At 35.6% G+C, this 21,463-nt stretch overlaps 1 protein-coding gene across 1 annotated transcript in view; it reads right to left on the minus strand.

The window, feature by feature from the left end:
- FBXO11 (F-box protein 11) overlaps positions 1 to 21,463 on the minus strand; it is a 100,001-nt gene that overhangs the window by 14,583 nt on the left and 63,955 nt on the right. The window contains exons 2-11 of the mRNA XM_032653396.1: positions 11,174 to 11,301; positions 10,949 to 11,033; positions 10,382 to 10,526; positions 8,109 to 8,238; positions 7,185 to 7,268; positions 6,967 to 7,099; positions 5,722 to 5,828; positions 5,524 to 5,635; positions 5,335 to 5,441; positions 5,118 to 5,255 (exon numbers count right to left, since the gene is read on the minus strand). Coding sequence (XP_032509287.1) covers positions 5,118 to 5,255; positions 5,335 to 5,441; positions 5,524 to 5,635; positions 5,722 to 5,828; positions 6,967 to 7,099; positions 7,185 to 7,268; positions 8,109 to 8,238; positions 10,382 to 10,526; positions 10,949 to 11,033; positions 11,174 to 11,301 — 1,169 coding nt within the window. The remainder of the gene's footprint in view (positions 1 to 5,117; positions 5,256 to 5,334; positions 5,442 to 5,523; positions 5,636 to 5,721; positions 5,829 to 6,966; positions 7,100 to 7,184; positions 7,269 to 8,108; positions 8,239 to 10,381; positions 10,527 to 10,948; positions 11,034 to 11,173; positions 11,302 to 21,463) is intronic.

Genomic DNA, 21,463 nt, shown 5'->3' on the forward strand with positions numbered 1-21,463 from the left:
CAAGCATTTCTAAATCTCTGCCATATACATTACAATAAGTCCTTGAAAATTATCATTCTCTCAAGTTACAAACTTAACACTGATATAAAAATAAAAGGTGAGATTAAGTATTTTTTCATTAAAATTTTTTGAAGTGAAATAATCTTTATTAAATATTAAAAATATCTATTAAATATAAATAGGGTGAAAGGCATTCAAGAGTTTCTCTTAAAACTCTCCAAATAAAACAAAAAAAAAAGAATGAAAAGTAAAGAGAAAAAAATATGCTACCTTCATCGAAATAAATGTCTACAACCCCAAACTATAATCAATCAAACACTTGCCAAATACTGTGATATCTGGATAAGGAAGAATAAGGTGCTGAGAGCAAATGTTACCATACACCTTTAAGCAAGGTGTTTCCCCAAGTAACTGTTCTTTTTTCTTTTTAAAATAAATTTATTTTATTTATTTATTTTTGGCTGTGTTGGATCTTCGTTGCTACGCATGGGCTTTTCTCTAGCTGTGGAGAGCAGGGGCTACTCTTCGTTGCGGTGCACAAGCTCTAGGCGCACGCGCTTCAGTAGTTGTGGCTCGCGGGCTCTAGAGCGCAGGCTCAGTAGTTGTGGCACACGGGCTTAGTTGCTCTGCGGCATGTGGGATCTTCCTAGACCAGGACTCGAACCCGTGTCCCTTGCATTGGCAGGCAGATTCCTTTTTTTTTTTTTAACATCTTTATTGGAGTATAATTGCTTTACAATGGTGTGTTAGTTTCTGCCTTATAACAAAGTGAATCAGTTATACATATACATATGTCCCCATATCTCTTCCCTCTTACGTCTCCCTCCCTCCCTGGCAGGCAGATTCTTAACGACTGCGCCACGAGGGAAGCCCGCAAGTAACTGTTCTAATAAGCAAGCCTAGCCAATGATCTTTTACTAAAGTAGTGAGATCTAGTGTTCCGAACAGAACACAGGAGAGGAAGGAAATACTCCCATAGTAATATTTTCATAAAAATAATTTAGGCACACGAAGTAAATCTGAAGAAGAAACACACTAATGTGCAATTTCTGTCATCTAAAACTTGTATTTCCTATCTAAGGGGGACTATCCGAAGTAAAGTGAAATGAAAGGAGAGGAAAACCATATTTCTACAGAGTCTGTCAACTGTCAATCTATCATGAGTTAAACTCATAAACTTAGAATAAATGTCTCAAAAATTTCATAGCAATTTGGCACTGCTATGATATTTTAATTTTACTTTATGAAAATAACACTGTAATAGATTGAACATTAAACAAAAAACAAAGAATTGGGGAACTGTAAACACTGATAGAAAAATTACTTTTAGCAGTGAGACTGGCATTGTTATGTAAAAAAAAAGAAGGAATCCCATCTTTTAAAGAAAGACATATATGCTGAAATATTTACAGATGAGATGATGATGTCTGGGATTTGCTTCAAGATAATTCAGAGTAAAGAAGAAAATAAGCAATGTATGAGGAGGCACAGATGAAACAAAACTGACCATGAGCTGAAACTTTTTGAACGTGGAGGATGGATATACATGGGAATTCATTATACTGTTGTCTCTAATTTTATATATGCTAGAAGGAGTCCATAAAACAAAAATACATTAAAGAAATCAGAGATGAAAACCACATTGGAAACAAAACAGAAAAGAGACAAAACTATGTAGACATAGTAAGAGACACAGATTTGAGGAAATCACACAAAATTTAAAGGAAAAGAACAAAGCAATACAGAGCAATGTAAGTAATAGAGAAAATAGCCAAGTCTGTAAAGAAAGGAACATATGGACAGAAAAACAGTCAAAATTAAAACAACACAACATTAACAACAACATATGGATACTGAAGTAGAAAAGCAAATCCAGAAAGAAAAAAAACCCAGAACGATCTCAGACTTCTGTCACACTCAATCCTAGAAATATAAAAATGACTACACAATTCTGAGGGCAAGAAAGTATAATAAAAAACTGTATACTCAGCCAAGTTAAAAGGTAAACGGTAGGCATTCTCAAGTGGCAAGAATTCAAGCTACAATACCCATAAGCCTTTCTTTTAAAAATAAAATCAAAACAGCTAGATGACAAAATAGCCATACCAAGAATGAACCAAAATTTTAAAATTCAGGAATGGAAAAACTGTGATAAAAGGACTGAAGGTAAATAAATATAAATATAGACCAATAACTGTAGGAATGTATATGTTATAAAGCTTTACAAAAGAAAAATAAGAATACAAATGATGGAGTAGAAATGGGTTGAAATATAAAGTATTTTCATCAGTTTTCAAAGGGGGAGTTCATACTGTATTCAAAGTTTAAACATGCAGTTAACAATGACAAACTCTAGTCATACCCTTTAAAATTCTAGGTATGTCTTTTATACTGGGCATGTAATATTTTAACAAAAACATTAATTTCTTTAAAATAAAAAAAGTAAAAATTCTTTCATGATTCATTCTTGCCAATACAGGAGTTTAAATTCTAAGTAGGTCATAGACAAGGAAAAGGAAAGACAATTTCAGAGAACAAACAATAAGTATAAATATATATAAAGATAGAGAACAGTACAGAAATTAGTTTAAATGTTTATTCTGATGTCCTCTGAAATTCTATAAAAAACAAAGTCAAACTTTAAAAGGTTAACCTTAGTGATGTCATCCTACCAATCATGGGCAGCTGACACAAAGAATACTTGGAATGAAAGAACATTCTACCAAAGGATTTTAAAGGATTGTATCACAATACTAAAACAGATGAGAGAGGCCCAAGATACACTTTTTTTCCATCCTTCCTTTATAAATCTATAATACCTTACAAATCTCTTCATCAATCCTTAATATCTATCTATCTATCTACAGGACTGGCTAAGATTTGCTTTTTAAAAAAGTTATAAAATTTATAAACCTAAATCTATAAAAAGTAAACTGTATTGGGGGGGTGAAGAGTAAATTACTATAATGAATTTTAGTAACTGACCATCAGCATTAGGTCTTTTAAAAATGTGGAAATTTACTCAGGTTAAAGTTATTTTGGTACCTCAAATCATTTGTGAATGAGACCAGAGGCATGCATAAATATGATACTTGAATTGTAGGTAACTCTGGGGCAAAGTCTAAAGGCAACACAGGCCAAGAAATATTAGCATAGTATAGTTCCATTACAAAAATACGAGCTCCATTTAGAATTCCACTTAATTATTATTATTATTTTTAATAAATTTATTTATTTATTATTTTTGGCTGCGTTGGGTCTTCATTGATGTGCGCGGGCTTTCTCTAGTTGTGGTGAGCAGGGGCTACTCTTCTTTGCGGTGCGCGGGCTTCTCATTGCAGTGGCTTCTCTTGTTGCAGAGCATGGGCTCTAGGCGCGTGCGCTTCAGTAATTGTGGCGCACAGGCTCTAGAGTGCAGGCTCAGTAGTTGTGGCGCACAGGCTTAGTTGCTTTGCAGCATGTGGGATCTTCCCGACCAGGGCTCGAACCTGTGTCCCCTTCATTAGCAGGTGGATTCTTAACCACTGTGCCACCAGGGAAGCCCCCACTTAAGAATTATTGCCAGAACTTCTCTGGTGGTCCAGTGGTTAAGACTCTGTGCTCCCAACACAGGGGGCACAGGTTCAATTCCTGGTTGGGGAAATAAGATCCTGCATGCCGCACAATGTGACCAAAAAATAAATTAATTAAAAATTAAAAAAAATTTTTAAAAAGAATTACTGCCAATGCGGGCGGCCCTCAAAGGGGTGGGGAGGCAAATTCTCAAGACTCCTATGTTTTGATAACCTCCATACCTTTGCCCAGACTCCCCAATTCCCAAACTCCCCTCTTCCCCACTCCTTGGAAAAAAGAGCTACAATTTGCAAAAAAAATGTCAATTTTTAAATTCTAACTGGAGAAGGGCAAGTGGTCATCTCCATTGTGCTTTCTTATCTACAGGCCCAAACTATAGCCTGAGTTTTAAGTGAACTGTTTTTCTCAGGTTACGGTTACCCCAGGAATATAATAAGCTGGACGGTCTGAAATTATTTAAAACTAATCAGAACTTGATAAAAGGGTACTCCTCATGGTCTAGCTCAGTTTTAAAAAAAAGAGCTCTGCATTAGGGTTTTAAACGCAAAAAATGGAAATACAAAATTTCTTTTGCTGACAATTTGTATATGTCAATTCAATGTTCCAAAGTTGCGTGATTAATATCATATAATAGCAATAAAACTTCACCATACCCTTGTTTGTCACCACGTCAAACCTCCTCTCCTAGCTCTGACTTCTTAATAAAAAATGTTGCCAATGCTATACTAGGACTTGAAAATTACTTCAACAAAAATTAGACATTAGGGAATTCCCTGGCGGTCCAGTGGTTAGGACACTATGCTCTCACTGCCGAGGGCTCGGGTTCAGTCCTTAGTGGGGTAACTGAGATCCCACAAGCTGTGCAGAGCGGCAAAAAAATAAAAATTATACATTAAATGAAAAGAATACCTGAATAGGCACCCAAGAACATTACTTTTGGCCTAAGAGAGCTCAAAAAAAGTCGTCTCTACAAAATTGTGTAAAATGACATAGTAGTAACTAAAACACAATATTATCCATATAAAGATGCCTAACTGCATAAGAATTTTAGAACTGATGTATTATCATCACTGTATTTCTTATTAAAGTTCTACCAGTTAAAAAAAAATTTAAGAGGAATGAAATGAAGTCAAACTAATGATGAAACTATTGTCTCTCCAAGTGTAGTCTACAACCTGCATTAAACTCACTTATGGTGCTTATTAAAAAACGCATATCCTGGGCCCCGTCCTTAAAAATTCTGATTTATTGTATCTGGGTGGTTTTTATGCACAGTTACATTTGAGAACTACTGGATTAGACCTTACTCCCCTCAAAGACCACATCAATTCCCTAAGGACTCCATCTTCCGTACATGTATATAATGTTAGATTCAAGAATTTATAGAATTCATACTGCATACTGACTTTAGAATATAATGCTGAAATCCTCTTTTAAGCCTACACTTTTCAATTCAGCATTTTGGTGATGATAAAATGCTGACACCTATTTGAAATTTTAACTGACGTGACGTCAATTTTTCTATTAAGAATAAATGTTCTTACCATGCCATGATCAAATGTGAACACACCAACGTCACGTCCATGATGAATATGATTCCGTCTAATAATTGGGTTTCCATGATTTTTAACCCAAATCCCAGCTAAAGCATTATTGGAAATTTCATTATCTTCGTATATTCCCTACAACAATTAACCAGAAATAAACATTAGTAGAGCTAAAAAAAGAAAAAAGAAAAAACCCCACAAAGTTAAAAAATACCTGTGCATGATCTGTTATATAAAGTCCAACATTTTCACAGTCACTGATGTTACAGTGCTTGATAGTGGGACATGCTCCTTGACCACTAACACATACTGCAGAGCCAACTGTAAGACAAATAATTTATTTAAAAACCTACTGGGCAACACAGTGACTCATTTTATAATAAGACGTAACGGGAACACTAACCTGTACATGTACTTCGGATGATACAGTGATCAATAATAGGGCTACAATTTACTGTAATCTCTAAGCAGTGGTGTGCATTGTGGTGTTGAGCAGATTTGTCATCAGGGTTAAACTGAAAAGTAGAAATTTTGTTTGAAATAAACAACCACTGCCTTAATGATTTCCACATACATACTTAAAAATTTTTAAATGCCTTACCCTTATTGTCATATATCCAACATAAGCATCCTCGGAACCTTCCATAAAAACGAAGGTTGAATCTCTAGTGTTTTCAATTATAACTTTGTCTGCTACTTTTCCAGGTGCTACGAAGAAAATATTTTAAAGCATATTACCTTTATCAGACAGATAGAATGGACATTTAAAAATTACTTTTTTAATCAGTAAAAATACTCTGCCTTAAAACTAATAATTCAGTACTGCCCTTTTTACGGCTTTTAAATTGGGTACATTTTTTGGAGAGGGAACTTTTAAAGGACATTAGTATTGAGTAGATAGGACTAATATTCATTTTATCAGATAGATAACTATGTTTCATTGGCCTTCATACAGGCAGTCATACTTAACATGGACATTATCTGAGTACCATTATACACAAATCCATGTATAGCAATACTTCTATTAAGATTCAACTACAAATAGTATTTAATATCAAATGCAATGGCATATTAAAAAGTGGGTTTCTTGTGGAAACCAAATCACAACCAGCAGCACCAGAAAACAAGGCTCAGGGAGAAGAAAGAAAGGGATGATGAGCAGGGAGAGAAAGAGAGAAACTTCTTTATTTAAACTTATTTCCAATACTGGCCTTGATTTGGAAAGTAATGGAAATCAGTAGGCAAAATTTTTCTAGACTTTCTCCTACTTTTCTTTGAGGTGGAAATGGGGGAGGGAAGAAAGAGCAGTAAATGCAAATTTCATTAACTAGTAACAATTAACTAGCTATCTTAAAATGGTCTCGTACTACAGTATCCTTAAGAAAATCAGATATACCATAAATCTTCAAATAACTGATCAGTGCTCAACAACTACTACATTTATTCTTAGAAACCTGACCATAAAAACAGCTTTGAAACAGTACAGAAAGTATTTTAAAAGTACATTTGTTTCATTACAAATACAGCAATAAAAACATTATCCTCTGTATTTTCAAATAAAAGATAAAATTAACCAATATTTTTCTCTCCTTAATGATCAACTAAAGCAGCTGGACAAAGTACTGACATCAAGAAATATACACATCCCCCCAAAAAGAAATAGGTACGTTTATAATTTCTGAACTCTAAAGCTTTCATTTCCATCATATAAAATATACGTATTTCCTATTTTTTTCTACAATTAAGATATTATCATGGTTCATCTGGATTTTAAGTAACTAGCATTTTTAAAACCCATCATGTAAATAAAATATTAAAATTCTAATGACAATGCATTTACACGTACCTGCACCAATCATAGTGATTGGAGATTCAATATATATCCATTCATCAGTATATATTCCAGAATGAACAAAGATAAGTCCATCAAAATGAGCTTCTTGTACTCCACCAAGAGCATCTTCAATTGTATCGTAATACAAAAAAAAAAAAAAAAAAAAAAAAGTCAGTATAGAACTGTAAGATCATCATTTTAAATATTAGAAAAAGACAAATCAAACATACCAACATATTTTCTCTTCCTTTGTATCTTGCAGGGTTACTGTAGAAATGTTCAGCAAATCCTGGCTTTACATGCGCACCTTTATACTAAAACATCAAAAAAAACAAAAACAAAAAAACAAATACTGACTACTAACATAAACACTACAGTCTAAATTAATTTAGTACTATATGAATTTTTCATTAATTATCAATAACAATTATCAGTCCAACAAATTTTCTGTTGCATACTGCAATGTAAAATCTAGAACAGTTTATGACTCAGTAATATCCAGTAAATAGGACATGGTTTTTCAACCTCAGCACTACTGATATTTTGGAACAGATAATTCTTTGTTGTGAGGGCTATCCTGTGTAGGATGTTTAATAGCATCCCTGGACTCTAACCACCATGTATCAGTAGCAGTCTCTTCTCCAGCTGTGACAACCAAAAATGTCTCCAGACAATGCCAAACATCCCCTGTGGAGCAAAATCACCCTTAGCTGGGAACCATTCGTAAAGGACCATGTGAAAATTAAGCTAAATGTGAAACTTTAACTACTCAACGGTAATAATTTAAATATAAGTTCAAACAGATCCAGAGAAAGTATAACTGCTCTCAGGCTACTGATACTTACTGCTACTGTTTAAATGATTAATAAATATGTCAGTAGTGAAAAGAATTGTTGACTTTTTTGTTGGTTGATAAATGTCCACTGACTTGAAACCTATTTTTTTTTTTTTTTTGGCGGTGCCATGAGTCTTCTGGGATCTTAGTTCCCTGACCAGGGACTGAACCAAGGCCCTCAGCAGTGAAAGTGTGGAGTCCTAACCAGTGGACTGCCACGGAATTCCCTTGAAACTTATTCTTGAGTTTAAATTTTTAAAAAGGAACTTTTATTTAAAATATATAATATAAATCAGTGTTTTCCATTTATACTTCATACCAACTGCTGGAAACTCTCTTTCCAAGGATTTGGATGTTCATATTCTTCTGGATTAATCTGGTAGAATTTGCCAGGTTCAGGATGCATCATAGGGCGGGTATATTCAAATACTTCCATGTATAATCGTTTCCTGAAGGGGGAAAGTAATGAAGATTTCTTCATAAAATGTCCTTTAAACAACTATAAAAATTATTTGAGGCCTCAAAAACTTCTAGGAATATGAAAAAGCAGAATTTTAAATGTAAAAATAAAATTTTTGTCTAAAACAATGTAACTGCATATAAAACATAGTCCACCCAAAAGAATAAGTGTCAATTCTTTAAAATCTGACTGTTTAGTCAGGGGAAAATAAAAGCCACCCTTACTGTAAAAGCCACATACAGTTTCAATTTTTTTTTTCTTTTTTCTTTTTTTTTGCAGTACGCGGGCCTCTCACTGTTGTGGCCTCTCCTGTTGTGGAGCACAGGCTCCGGACGCGCAGGCTCAGCGGCCATGGCTCACGGGCCCAGCTGCTCCGCAGCATGTGCGATCCTCCCGGACCGGGGCACAAACCCGTGTCCCCTGCATTAGCAGGCGGACTCTCAACCACTGCGCCACCAGGGAAGCCCCAGTTTCAATTTAAAAGGATTATTTTAAATAATGATGAAAAATAATGATGATGCTTCATTTATGTCCTATCAAGAACCATCAAATCTTAGAAATGGAGTGATAATACCTATTATAACTTCTTGTACAAAGCAAAATGTTTCTTCTTCTGCTCTTCGTTCTTTTTCCTTTCTAACACAAACATAATTTTTTCTTAAATTTAAGGTGTACCTTATTTTTAGCATCATAGAATACATATAAGCTGTTGTAAAATACAGAAAAGTATAGAGATAACCTAAACAGTTTACTGTATTTCCTTACAGTCTTTTCCACTTATAACAGTTGTGACTGTAACACATAAAATTTTGTATTCTGCTTTTTACTTTTTATAACATAGCATATTCCTATGTTATTAAAAACTGTAAAAATCACTGTTAATGACTATATCACAACCCTCTAAGTAGACATTACATTGTTTACTTTTAGTCCCATCCCTTATTGCTAGACTTTTCCATTATTTCTAATTTCCCCCCACTGTTAACTATGAAAAATTTGTAAATAGGGTAAACAAATTTTCAGAAGTGGAATTGCTGGGTCAAAGGGCATGCATTTTTTTTTTTTTTGGCTGCATTGGGTCTTTGTTGCTGTGTGCGAGCTTTCTCTAGTTGCAGTGAGTGGGGGCTGCTCTTTGTTGCGGTGCACGGGTTTCTCATTGCAGTGGCTTCTCTTGCTGCAGAGCACCAGCTCTAGGCACGTGGGCTTCAGTAGTTGTGGCTCGTGGCTCTAGAGCACAGGCTCAGTAGTGTGGCACACGGGCTTGGCTGCTCCGCGGCATGTGGGATCTTGCTGGACCAGGGATCGAACCTGTGTCCTCTGAATTGGCAGGCGGATTCTTAACCACTGCGCCACTAGGGAAGTACCAGAGTATGCCTATTTTATGGTTCAAAAATACAAATGTCCAAACTATTTTCCAAAAGTGATATACAAAATCTACAGTCTTACCTAACTATCAGATTTAATTAATTAGCTGTTTTAAATCAGACTTCATATTCTTTCTAAAAAGCAATGGAATGAAAAACATTTCCCATAATCACTGTTGCTTTTAACTGACAAGTAGCAGAAAAAGTACTTCTTTTATTGTTTTAAAAACACTGCTGGGCTTCCCTGGTGGCGCAGTGGTTAAGAATCCGCCTGCCAATGCAGGGGACACGGGTTTGAGCCCTGGTCTGGGGAGATCCCACATGCTGCGGAGCAACTAAGCCCGTGTGCCACAACTACTGGGCCTGCGCTCTAGAGCCCGCGAGCCACAACTACTGAAGCCTGTGCACCTAGAGCCCGTGTTACGCAACAAGAGAAGCCACCTCAATGAGAAGCCTGCACATCACAACAAAGAGCAGCCCCCGCTCGCTGCAACTAGAGAAAGCCTGCACGCAGCAACGAAGACCCAACGCAGCCAAAATAAATAAATAAATTTATAAAAAATATATTAAAAAAAAACAAAACAAAAAACACTGCCTGGACTGACAGCCAACATTTGTGATAAACAGTTAACTTGGAATTTATAAGCATTCTAATTTTCTTCTATTTAATTGTAACCATCAACTCACACTCCAAATTTCCTACCATCTACAGCATTTTGGGCAACAAGTAATATATCTCAAGATAATAAGAAATAAATTTTCACTTACCACAAAATTGGATCATTAGCAAGCTCACTGAAGCGTTTACACACACAAGCTGCTCTACAAAGATCCTGTTCCAGCAAGTAAGAGAAGATTTTTAGAACCACTTCATCTGGCAGTTTCTCCTGAAGATACTGTTCAGCAGGTGCTGCTATAAAGAGATTAACAAACAGAATATAAACAATCTATCATGCTAGCAAAGACTTTCTCATTATTTAAAGAGCACAATTTCCATTTTGTCTAATGAACAGCTTTTATTTTTTGACAATCATTTTATAAGCATTTGCTTTCATAGACGACACACATTTATTTCCTTTTATCTTGACAGTATTCTTTCTTTTAGCTAGCTAGTATGCACCATTTCAAAAACTGGCTACACTAAATATACAAAAAGGATTTTTATACAATTACAATCAGAGATGGAGACGGTGACGGTTCTCATGTTTATTCTGTAATAATCACTTTCTCAATCTCAAATGTACAAATAAACTACATTTAAGTTGATATTAATTTTTTGGTATCAAAAAATAAAAATTATTTGACCCTATTTCTTAGCTTTCCCATAGGAAATACCTGATAGATCTTGAGATTTTCCAGAGACTCTGGCACGTTTTGCACGATGACCAAAGAAGTTTTCTGTGGTTGAAGTTGAAGCACCCTTTAAAAACAAAATGAAAACTAAGCAAATATTTTTACCATAATCATTACTTCTAAAAAATGACTGACGGTCCCCTTTCTGTTTGTTTCCTAACAATTCCTTCATTACACACACAAAAAAAGCAGTCACACTGAATTTACCTCCATACTGCTCTTTGTAGGACACGCTGTTCTTTTTGGCAAAAGAGTTTTCCTACGAAGTTGGTATGGACTATTTTGTGCACCAGGACCCGATTCTTCTGCAACCATATCTGCAGGTACATCATCATCTGTTATAAACAAAAACAATATGAAAAATGATACCCATTTTTAAGAAAAAGCTCCATGAATTCAGTAACTTTTTAAAAACTTTATACATTTTTTTGGGGGGAGATACAGTTTTTATACAAAATTCCAGGCAACTGGATAACCATCTGAGAAGTGCTGGATTTCTACTTTGTTTCTTACTTCAAAATAAATTCCACAATAGACCATATGCTTAAATACAATATAAATAAATAAAAATCACTAGAAGAAAACAAAATTATTTTTTTATAATGTTAAAGTGGAGAAGCTCTTTCAAGGTATGACACAAAATTGGAAGGCATTTAAAAAAAAGGTGAGGAGGATGTTCACTTGATGAGTGAGTACAAGTGAGTACTGCATGGTTAGAGTCCAAGTGGGGTGAGAAAGGTGTCAAAAGAGAGGGATAGTTCAGTATAGGGTATCAGATACCAAGTAGGATAAAAAGGGCATCCATGCAGAGAGTGGTCTGGCATACAGTGTTGGAGCTCAAGAGGGGTTAAGAAGGAGGTCCATGGGAAGGTGGCCTGGAATGGAGAGTCAGAGCCAGAGAAGGGAGAGAAGGGCATTGCACAGGAGAGGGGATGGTGGAATCGGAAGCTTGGTAACAAACAACAGAGGGACTGATCAAATGGAAGCCAGGCTTCTGAAAGAGAAGAGAGTTAAAATATTAAAGAAGAGAAAGCTAGAGTAAATCTTACAGTGTTAGACTGGAATTATCAATGTGAACTCATTGTTTTTAAAAGATAGATATAGAAATAGGTATAGTTACAGATGTTTGAAAATGTGTGGATTATATACGCGTATATTCCCTAGCTCTGTTCACTGACAAAGCCTGGAAGGCAATGCCACTCCAACAGCAATGAGCATGACTAGCATTTGGATCTTTGCTTCTGAATACTTCTCTATAAAAGGAGTAAGGGCTCCTTGGAGAATGGCTGATTCTAGGCTGAGGGAAATACAGAATGAGCCTGGAGTATCTTGTGGCAGAAACAAGAAAGTGCTCAGTAATGAGGACATGTCAAAAGAACACTGAAGTCAGCCTGAATGGCCACCCACTAGCAAAATTATGCTGAAGTACCAAAACTCATGATAGTAAAGGGATTATAACCCACTGAATGGACAGCAACCTATAAATTCATCCTATGGTAAATGAATAAATGGAAAGTTTGATAAGGAGATGTTTAAAGTACCTCCCCCACAAAATACTGATAAATAGAAAGGGAAAAACCATTACAGTAGAGATGCCAATCAGATGCTGTCTTAATTAAGGGATCAAAGTGAACATCATCATTCATAGGACAAACTGAAACCGTGTGTCACCTGATAGCATACAAGATCACAGAATCACTTCTATGATATTCCTGACAAAGATGCATAACCTAAATCTAATTATGAGGAAACATTAGAACAAATTCTTGTTCTAATTTGTTTTGAATAATCTTCAAACTGTCAGTTATGAAAGTCAAGGAAAGCCTGAGGAACTGTTCCAGATTGAAGGATACTGAAAAGAAATGTCAACTCAACGCAACATGTGGCTCTGAACTGGATCCTTTTGCTAAAAAGGTTATTAAGACAATAGTGAAATAATTCATTCAATTAGTGAAACTTGAATGGGGGTCTAAAGACAGTAACGTCTCAATGTTAACTCTCTGATTTTAATAGGTGTAGTATGGTCATTTAAGGGAATATCTTTGTTTGTAGGAAATACACACTAAAGTATTAGGAGGTAACAGGACAAAGGCTGGGAACTTATTCTTGAAGGGTTCAGGGAGAAAAAAAACCCACACACTTCTTTGTACTGTACTTCTCAACTCTTTCTTAAGTTTGGATTGTTAAAAATGAACTAATAAATTTGAGTAGTATTTTAACATTTAAAAATTCTGCTTGGAAAATGAAAACCATAAACGTAGTCAAAAGAAGCAACACAATTAGGAAAAAATATTTGCAACACATGTCACGAAAGGGTAATTTCCTTATTATATATGAGTGCTACAAATCAATATGGAAAAGGCTAACCATTCAATAGAAAATTGGACCAAGGACACGAACAGACAATTCATAATTTAGGAAATACAAATGAAATACTAATAAAAACTATAATGAGATTTTTTTTATCAAAGCAGATTATCAAAGATCAAATAGTCTGATCACAGGACTTCCCTGGTGGCGCAGTGGTTAAGAATCTGCCTGCCAATGCAGGGTACATGGGTTCGAGCCCTGGTCCGGAAAGATCCCACATGCCTTGGAGCAACTAAGCCCGTGCGCCACAACTACTGAGCCTGCGTGCCACAACTACTGAAGCCCGCGCACCTAGAGCCCATGATCCCACAACAAGAGAAGCCACTGCAATGAGAAGCCCACACACCATAACAAAGAGCAGCCCCCGCTCGCCGCAACTAGAGAGAGCCCGCATGTAGCAACAAAGACCCAATGCAGCCAAAAATAAACAAATTTATATACATAAAAAAGTTTGATCACATACTAGTATTATATATCAAAGGATAGTATGAGGCAAAAAAACAGTTCTTAATTGCTTTAAGGAGAGCAATTTGACAATAGCTATTATTACTTAACAATTCCATTTCTAGGAATTGATTCTGCAGCTATATTCACACACATGGGCAAAGTAGTAAGTACCAGGATATTCACCGCAGTACTGTTTATAATACTGCTGGGTAACAATCAAAATGTTCATCAGTAAGTGTTCGTTAAAAAAACTATGGTACAGCTTTACTATCGATGTGGCCATTACAAAATATAAAGCAGTTCTATACAGAACAGATAAGGAACTATTTCCAATATACAGGAAGTATAAAACCCAAAATATACAGAACAATGTGTTTAGTATATGTGTGTGTTTCAAGGCAATACATATACATATGCTTATACATGCATATATTTACTAAAATATAAACTCCATGATGGAAGAGAACCAACTTAAAGAAGCTCCCACTAGCCAAAGATGGGACAATTTGAGCATCAGTAAGGATAACTGAAAAGAACCAAAACCAATATATTTAAATCTGTGAGTTTATGACACTTAAAAAAAGGGGGGAAAAGGTTACTTTGAAAGATGCTAGTGAAAAGCAACTCATCATTTTGAAAACTGCTATACAACAGGAAATAACAAAACATTTACTCTTCCTCTCTTATATAAACGAAACTACCAGGTAACTATTAGATGAGGGGAAGCTTCTTTACAGAAACATTCCAGCAATAAATGAAGAACAAATAGTAAAATTAGAAAAAATTAAAATCTGCAATCTCTAAAGAGTCAATGGATTTAACCACTGAGTATCAATAGTTCTAATATCACAAAAAGAAAAACCACCAGATATTATATATCTCCTGATGAAAGAACACACCACCACCTACAAAATTTTGCCAAGACCATCAAATCTCAAATTGATCAAACCTGTTAAAAATTCTAGAAGATTAAACTATACCAGTTTCTTCGACAAATTATGTGGGAAAAAATGGGGGAAAAATAAGCAACACTAAAGCATACTGTTTAAAAATGTACACTACAGTATTAAAATTACAAAGAAAAAAGCCAGAAAATGATTATCATAAAAATGCTTTTTGTGGGGAAGGAATGGGGCACATAAAAGGCTTCTGCAGTGGCTGGTAAAGTTCTACTTCTTGATCTATTGGTATTACAATACCAACCTTAACAATAATTCAATAAACTATATATTTATGTGAGCTTCTCTATCTGGCTATATTTTCTGATAATAAAGGTGTTTTTAAAAGATGGGGGGTTTTAACAGTGTATTTAAAAACAGAAGTTTTGTCCCAACCGCAGACCTTGGACAGATAAACTTTTAAAAATCAATCAATAAATCAATTTTTTGGCCATACCCTGCATCATGCCGGATCTTAGTTCCCAACCAGGGATAGAACCCACGCCCCCTGCAGTGGAAGCTTGGAGTCTTAACCACTGGACTGCCAGGGAAGTCCTAGGCAGATAAACATTTTTACACCTAAATACTCTCACTAGTAAAGATGGTAATGCTATCTTATAATTCACTGGGATGCTGAAAGTGTTTAAATAGAATAACATGTGCAAAACACTCAGCAGTATGCCTGGCTCACACTGTGTTCAATAAATGTTTTAACTATTATTATTCCATTTAAACATTATTCAAATGAAACCTGGAAAACCTAGTAAGTTTTTTATGTACTATGCTGTAGTCAGAAAATATAGCCGGTGTTACATGCTTGGGTATTTGTGAGTCATCCCACTGTAGTTTAATATGTGGTTAATTTCTACGTTTCATGTGTGATTGAAAGGAACATCTACATTCTATTTTTTGAGAGTAGAGTTTAAACACATCTAAAATATCAAGTTTGTTAACTGTACTGATCAAATATTCTATGCCTTTACTTTTGTTGGAGGGTGGTGGTAGCAGTGGTCTGATTTATCTGTCAGCTTCTGAAGGAAATGTGCTAAAATTTCCCACTACCTGTAAGTAGTCCATTTTTAGTATGTAAAATTTTGCTTTATATACTTTGACATAATATTACTTGGACATAAAGGTTCAAGATTATTATTTCTTCCTAGTGAATTATTCCTTTCCATCATTATGCAATGGCTCTCTCTATCCTTAATAATACTTTTGCCTTTAAAATCTGTTTTTGCCTGATAATATTTTTCTAAGAGCTTTTTGTTTTGTTTTGTATCAGCCTAGCATTTTGCCAATCTTGTATTTTCAACTTTTAAATTTTGGGTCATTATACTTTAGATTTAGTTCTTCTTAACCATTTATTGCTATATCTCTTTCCTTTTCAGCCAAGCAAGAATATCTAATATGCTATTTAATCCATCTAAAGCCAAATTCCAAGATTATATTTTTAATTTCTGAATGTGATTTTCTTTTTCGAGTCTGTTTCTTTTTCATATTGGCCTGTTACTTCATCATGCTTCATTTCCTTTTTTTTATCCTTTTAATCATTTCATACACACTTATTTTATATTCTCATTCAGATTGTTCTATCATTGGTCACTTTAAAAAAATCTATGTACAATTAGGAAAGCTCTTTCAGGTTCTAGGCTGCATGACTGGGTCTCAGAGCTAGCTCTATTTTGAAAAGGCCCTATCTCCATTCTCCACTAAAATTCCACCCCAGACTTCTTAGGACATATATCCAGGACCAAAAGGGGCCTGTACTATTTTATACAGCAGCACCAGTTCCCACTTAAGGTTTTGATTTGATTTCTTTCATACCTGGCACCTGGGAATTTCCTTCTCTTCTTTTCTTCCTCAGAGTTTAGCTATGCATTTACAGTTTTGCGTTACATTTCTATATGTTTGCAGTGTGTATGCACGTGCGGGTGATACTTCTATCATCTTGGTTTATCATGCAGCTAGTAGTCAGTTTCTACAACACTCAAAAGAACATGCTCAAACTTTTCATCCTATACAGCCCTCTCTCTAATCCCACTCCTGTTTAAAACCTATACATCTTACTATTACAGATACCCACCCAGACACCACCATCTTTCCTTTTCACCATCTTTTCCTTTTCACCATCAACACAGCAAATAGTAAGGACTGAAAAGTAAGGAATGCAGAGGTAATAACAGGAAAGAGAAGGTGCTTGTTAATTCAGGTGCAAGCTGAAGTTCACACCAAATAAATACATGAAGCTACATGATTTGAATCATGTAATGCCACAGTAACCTCAACTTCTTATTCAGAACACTGTCTTGTTCTAAAGCACTCAAAGCTCAGTTCTAAAGTAACTGTATTAAACTCTTGTGCTGAGATAAAGAATCTGTGCTAAATTCTATACAGCTCTCATAATAAATTACCACTGACTGTTCTGAAAATTACATACAGTACCAGAAGGTTATTTTTACAAAGGGGTCATACTGAAAAGATCATTTGGCTACTATTTTAAATAAGGAGCAAAAGGAGAAAGCTTAGAAGAAACAAAAACCCAAAACACACACACAAAAAAAAATCTCTAGGCACCAGTGTTCTCTTCATCTTTTTTTTTTTTTTTTTGCGGTACGTGGGCCTCTCACTGTTGTGGCCTCTCCCGTTGCGGAGCACAGGATCCGGACGCGCAGGCTCAGCGGCCATGGCTCACGGGCCTAGCCACTCTGTGGCATGTGGGATCTTCCCAGACCGGGGCACAAACCCGTGTCCCCTGCATCGGCAGGCGGACTCTCAACCACTGCGCCACCAGGGAAGCCCTCTCTTCACCTTTTGAACTCCTATAGTACTGTATATACACCATATATTCTTTACCTTATTACAGATGCCTTATCTGTTTTTTACTTTTTTGGCATACACCGTTATTTTCCTAACAAAATTTAAGCTCTGAGGGCAAGGTCCCCATTTTATATTTTTCCTCCATGTTCAGCTTAGTGCCCAATAACGGCTGAATAGATGTTGACTCTTATCCATCAAGAACTCTTTAATTTTACTCAATTCAAGGAGTTTTCCCCAGAAACCACCACTAGTGGTAGACTAAGATGACCTTACATACTACTTTACAGAAAATAAAAAGCCAGACAGGAACTGCTCACTTCTTCCTACCTCCAACTCTGCAAACTCATTTACATGCATATCCATTATTTTTTGTTCCCTCCTGAAATTATGATAGATTTGGCACATATGAAGCAAACAAAAAAATGTTAAATAAATTATACAATAACTAAAGTAAAGATCTATGATAGCTGCCAAACTGTGTCCAATCGGGAACCAAGAAATCATGAAGGACTGGTTATGGTATTGTTCTAACAACAAAGTCTAAAAACAAGACCTCAAAATAATATTTTGTTAAAAATTTTTAAACTTTATAGCCTTTACTTTTACATCTAACATTGGAATACCAGTATTCAAATGTCAAACTGTAATCTAAGACTAATAAAAAATAACTCTCAATACCAAAAATGTTCAATTTCAACCATAACTTACAGAAAATGTAGTTTTCAATTAGAAAAACAATTAGAAAAAAAGTTCTTGACCAGAGATGCCCAATAGAAACAGCATGTGATCCAATTTTCTAGTAGCTATATTAAAAAAAAAAATCAGTGAAATTAATTTTAATATAAATTTAACCCACTTATCTAAAATTTATTATCTCAACATGTAATCAATATAAAATTATGAGATATTTTACATTCTCTTTTTTCATACTAAAGCTCTGTATTTTTAATACTTACAGTATGCCTCAAATTCAGATAAGCCATACTTCAAGTGCTCAATAGCCCCATGTGGCTAGTGGGTACCCTAATTGGATAGTACACACACATACATACACAGTTTTATTAAATTCTTATCAGTTCTCTTAAAGGATAAATAGTAACATGCAGTTTAAAGGGATGTTATACCCACATATATACATAATGTCAAAATTTATTTTATAATTTTTAGATTTTACTACAAATCCTATATAAATATACTAGAGTCTTCACTATCAATAGGAACCACAGGGATAAAGGCTTCTGGAGAATAAGCATGCTTATTTAACTAAAAAATAATCTTTGAAATCTTTGATATTAAATAGTACTGAAAATTTATATTAAGATGCACTTCAACAAAAGATGAGACTTAAGTCTATACACCTTAAGCAGAATACCTTAATCTTTACATAGCTTTTTAACTATCTCAAAGACGTACAAAAAATTATACTATTGATTGGCTGGGGTTTAAAGTCTATACACTTCAGGTTTAAAGACTAACCTAAAGATAAAGGGTAGTTTATGGAATTTAATGTCTAGAAGGTTTTCCCCCCACAAATCTATATGAGTTCCACATTACTTACCCATAGCCACAGATCAGATTGGAAACTTAGGCAAATCTGTGCTAGTAACTGTGTGTTTAGAAACAGCTCCCAGTCTCACAGTGTAAAGAACCACACTTGACAACTGTTTCTAACACAGTTGGGAACTACCACAGCTTTTTTCCAACTACTAAAAAAATCCATGAATAAACTGAAATCAAGACAAAAATTTATCTTAAATGCATTTTAATTTAAATATTTTACTTAAAACTTAAATATTTTACTTTAAAAACTTAAATATTTTAAGGGAGGGAGCCCAGAAGTAAAGCTATTATAAAAAACTGCTTTTTAAAAGTCTGACTTGAGATAATCAGATATTTATAATTGTATTTTATATACTGTTACAAACTCTAAAAAATTTAACTATTCAGGATACTGCTCTATACTTCCATTAACATATTCAGTTATTATTTATACACATACATACACACACACGCACATAATCCTACTGAATTTTCACCACAACATGAACTATAGGGGTTATCTAAGACTGGTCAGAGAAAATATATTTGACCACTGAATAATAGTCTTTAGAAGCCACATCTTTGATATTATAAAGAATTACTGAAAACTCAAACAAGGCTTCATTTCAACAGAAAAAATTTAGACCACTCTTCATTCCAAGCTGACATAAAGGATGTTCAACAAATATCTGCTGGTGGCACAGTGGTTAAGAATCTGGCTGCCAATGCAGGGAACACGGGTTCAATCCCTGATCTGGGAAGATCCACATGCCACAGAGCAACTAAGCAACTGAGCCCACATGCCGCAACTACTGAAGCCCATGCTCTGCAACAGAGCAGCCCCTGTTCTCCACAAGTAGAGAAAGCCTGCATGCAACGAAGACCCAACGCAGCCAAAAAAAAAAAAAAAAAAAAAAAGAATAAATGAATGAATGTGCCGTGCACTACGTGAGGTACTGGTAAAACAGAGCAACCAAACAGAATATTGTACTTACCCTCCAAGAGCTTAGACGAGACATAAATAACTAAGCAGGCAATAATAATACAGTATGTCATACGCTGTAAAAAGGATAAGCAGAAGGTACTATGGGAACACACAAGAATATCTAATCCAATCTTTGTTAGGGTATGATGCTGGGATATTAGTGAAGGTTTCTTGAAGAAGGTCCAAGGTGAGATGATAACTACTGGGAGTTAGTTAAGCAGAAGGAATAGTGAAGACCTGAAGGTGCTCACCTCCAGAAGTCTCAAAGAACTGCACGTTGGTCCATACAGCTGTATCACATAGCAGGGTCCAGATCACGAAGGGTGCTACTAACACTTTGAAGAATTTAGATTTTATCTTGAAGGCCAAGGATAGCCACTAAAGGGCTTTAAATATAGAACAGTGACATGTTCTGATTTGTGTTTTAGGGAGATTACCGGAACAATGTATAGATAGATAATTGGATGGCATTGGTGGCAAGAGGCCAATTAGGAAACTATGGAGTAATACAATGGAGAGATGAACATAGCTTGAACTATGGTAATAAAAATGAAAGAACTGAATAGATCTGTGATATATTCACAAGGTAAATTTGTAAAACTTGGTGAATGAATGGATATGGGTGGGGTGGAGGAGAGGATGGTGCCAAGAATAATATTGATGTGGGCAATCCAATGGATGGTGGTGCCATGTACTAATAAAGAAGGAACCTTTGTAGGTAAGACAGGGATGTGGAGGGGAAAAAAAAGGTTTGGATTTTTCTTTTTAATGAGAAAGTTTTGTTTTGTTTTGTTTTGCTGCGTTGGGTCTTTGTTGCTGCGCGCAGGCTTTCTCTAGTTGTGGCAAGCACGGGCTATTCTTCGTTCCTGTGTGTGGGTTTCTCTTTGCAGCAGCTTCTCTTGTTGCAGAGCAGGGGCTCTAGGTGTGTGGGCTTCAGTAGTTGCAGCACGTGGGCTCAGCAGTTGTGGCTCACGGGCTCTAGAGCGCAGGCTCAGTAGTTGTGGTGCATGGGCTTAGTTGCTCTGCGGCATGCGGGATCTTCCCGGACCAGGGCTTGAACCCGTGTTCCCTGCATTGGCAGGCAGATTCTTAACCACTGTGCCACCACGGAAGTCCCCAGGTTTGGACTTTGAGTTTTGAGGAAGCTGTGGGACATTCACGTGGAGACTCTCAACAAAACTAAATATATTGATCTCAGGCTCCAGTGAGTGATTTGGGTTGGAGATAAAAAATTAGAGAATTTTGCCACTCTGAAAATATACTCTGGTAGAAGTGAGACTCAGAAAGTGTAGATTAGCTGTCGTTACTTATATATGGTACAATACTGGTGTTTCATGGCAGATGTGTCATCCAACTCTTGAGAATTAGCCATATGATGTAAGTGGATAGTTAGCAATGTCA

This window comes from Phocoena sinus, chromosome 13, assembly GCF_008692025.1.
Source record: "Phocoena sinus isolate mPhoSin1 chromosome 13, mPhoSin1.pri, whole genome shotgun sequence".
In the NCBI taxonomy this organism is placed as follows: domain Eukaryota; kingdom Metazoa; phylum Chordata; class Mammalia; order Artiodactyla; family Phocoenidae; genus Phocoena; species Phocoena sinus.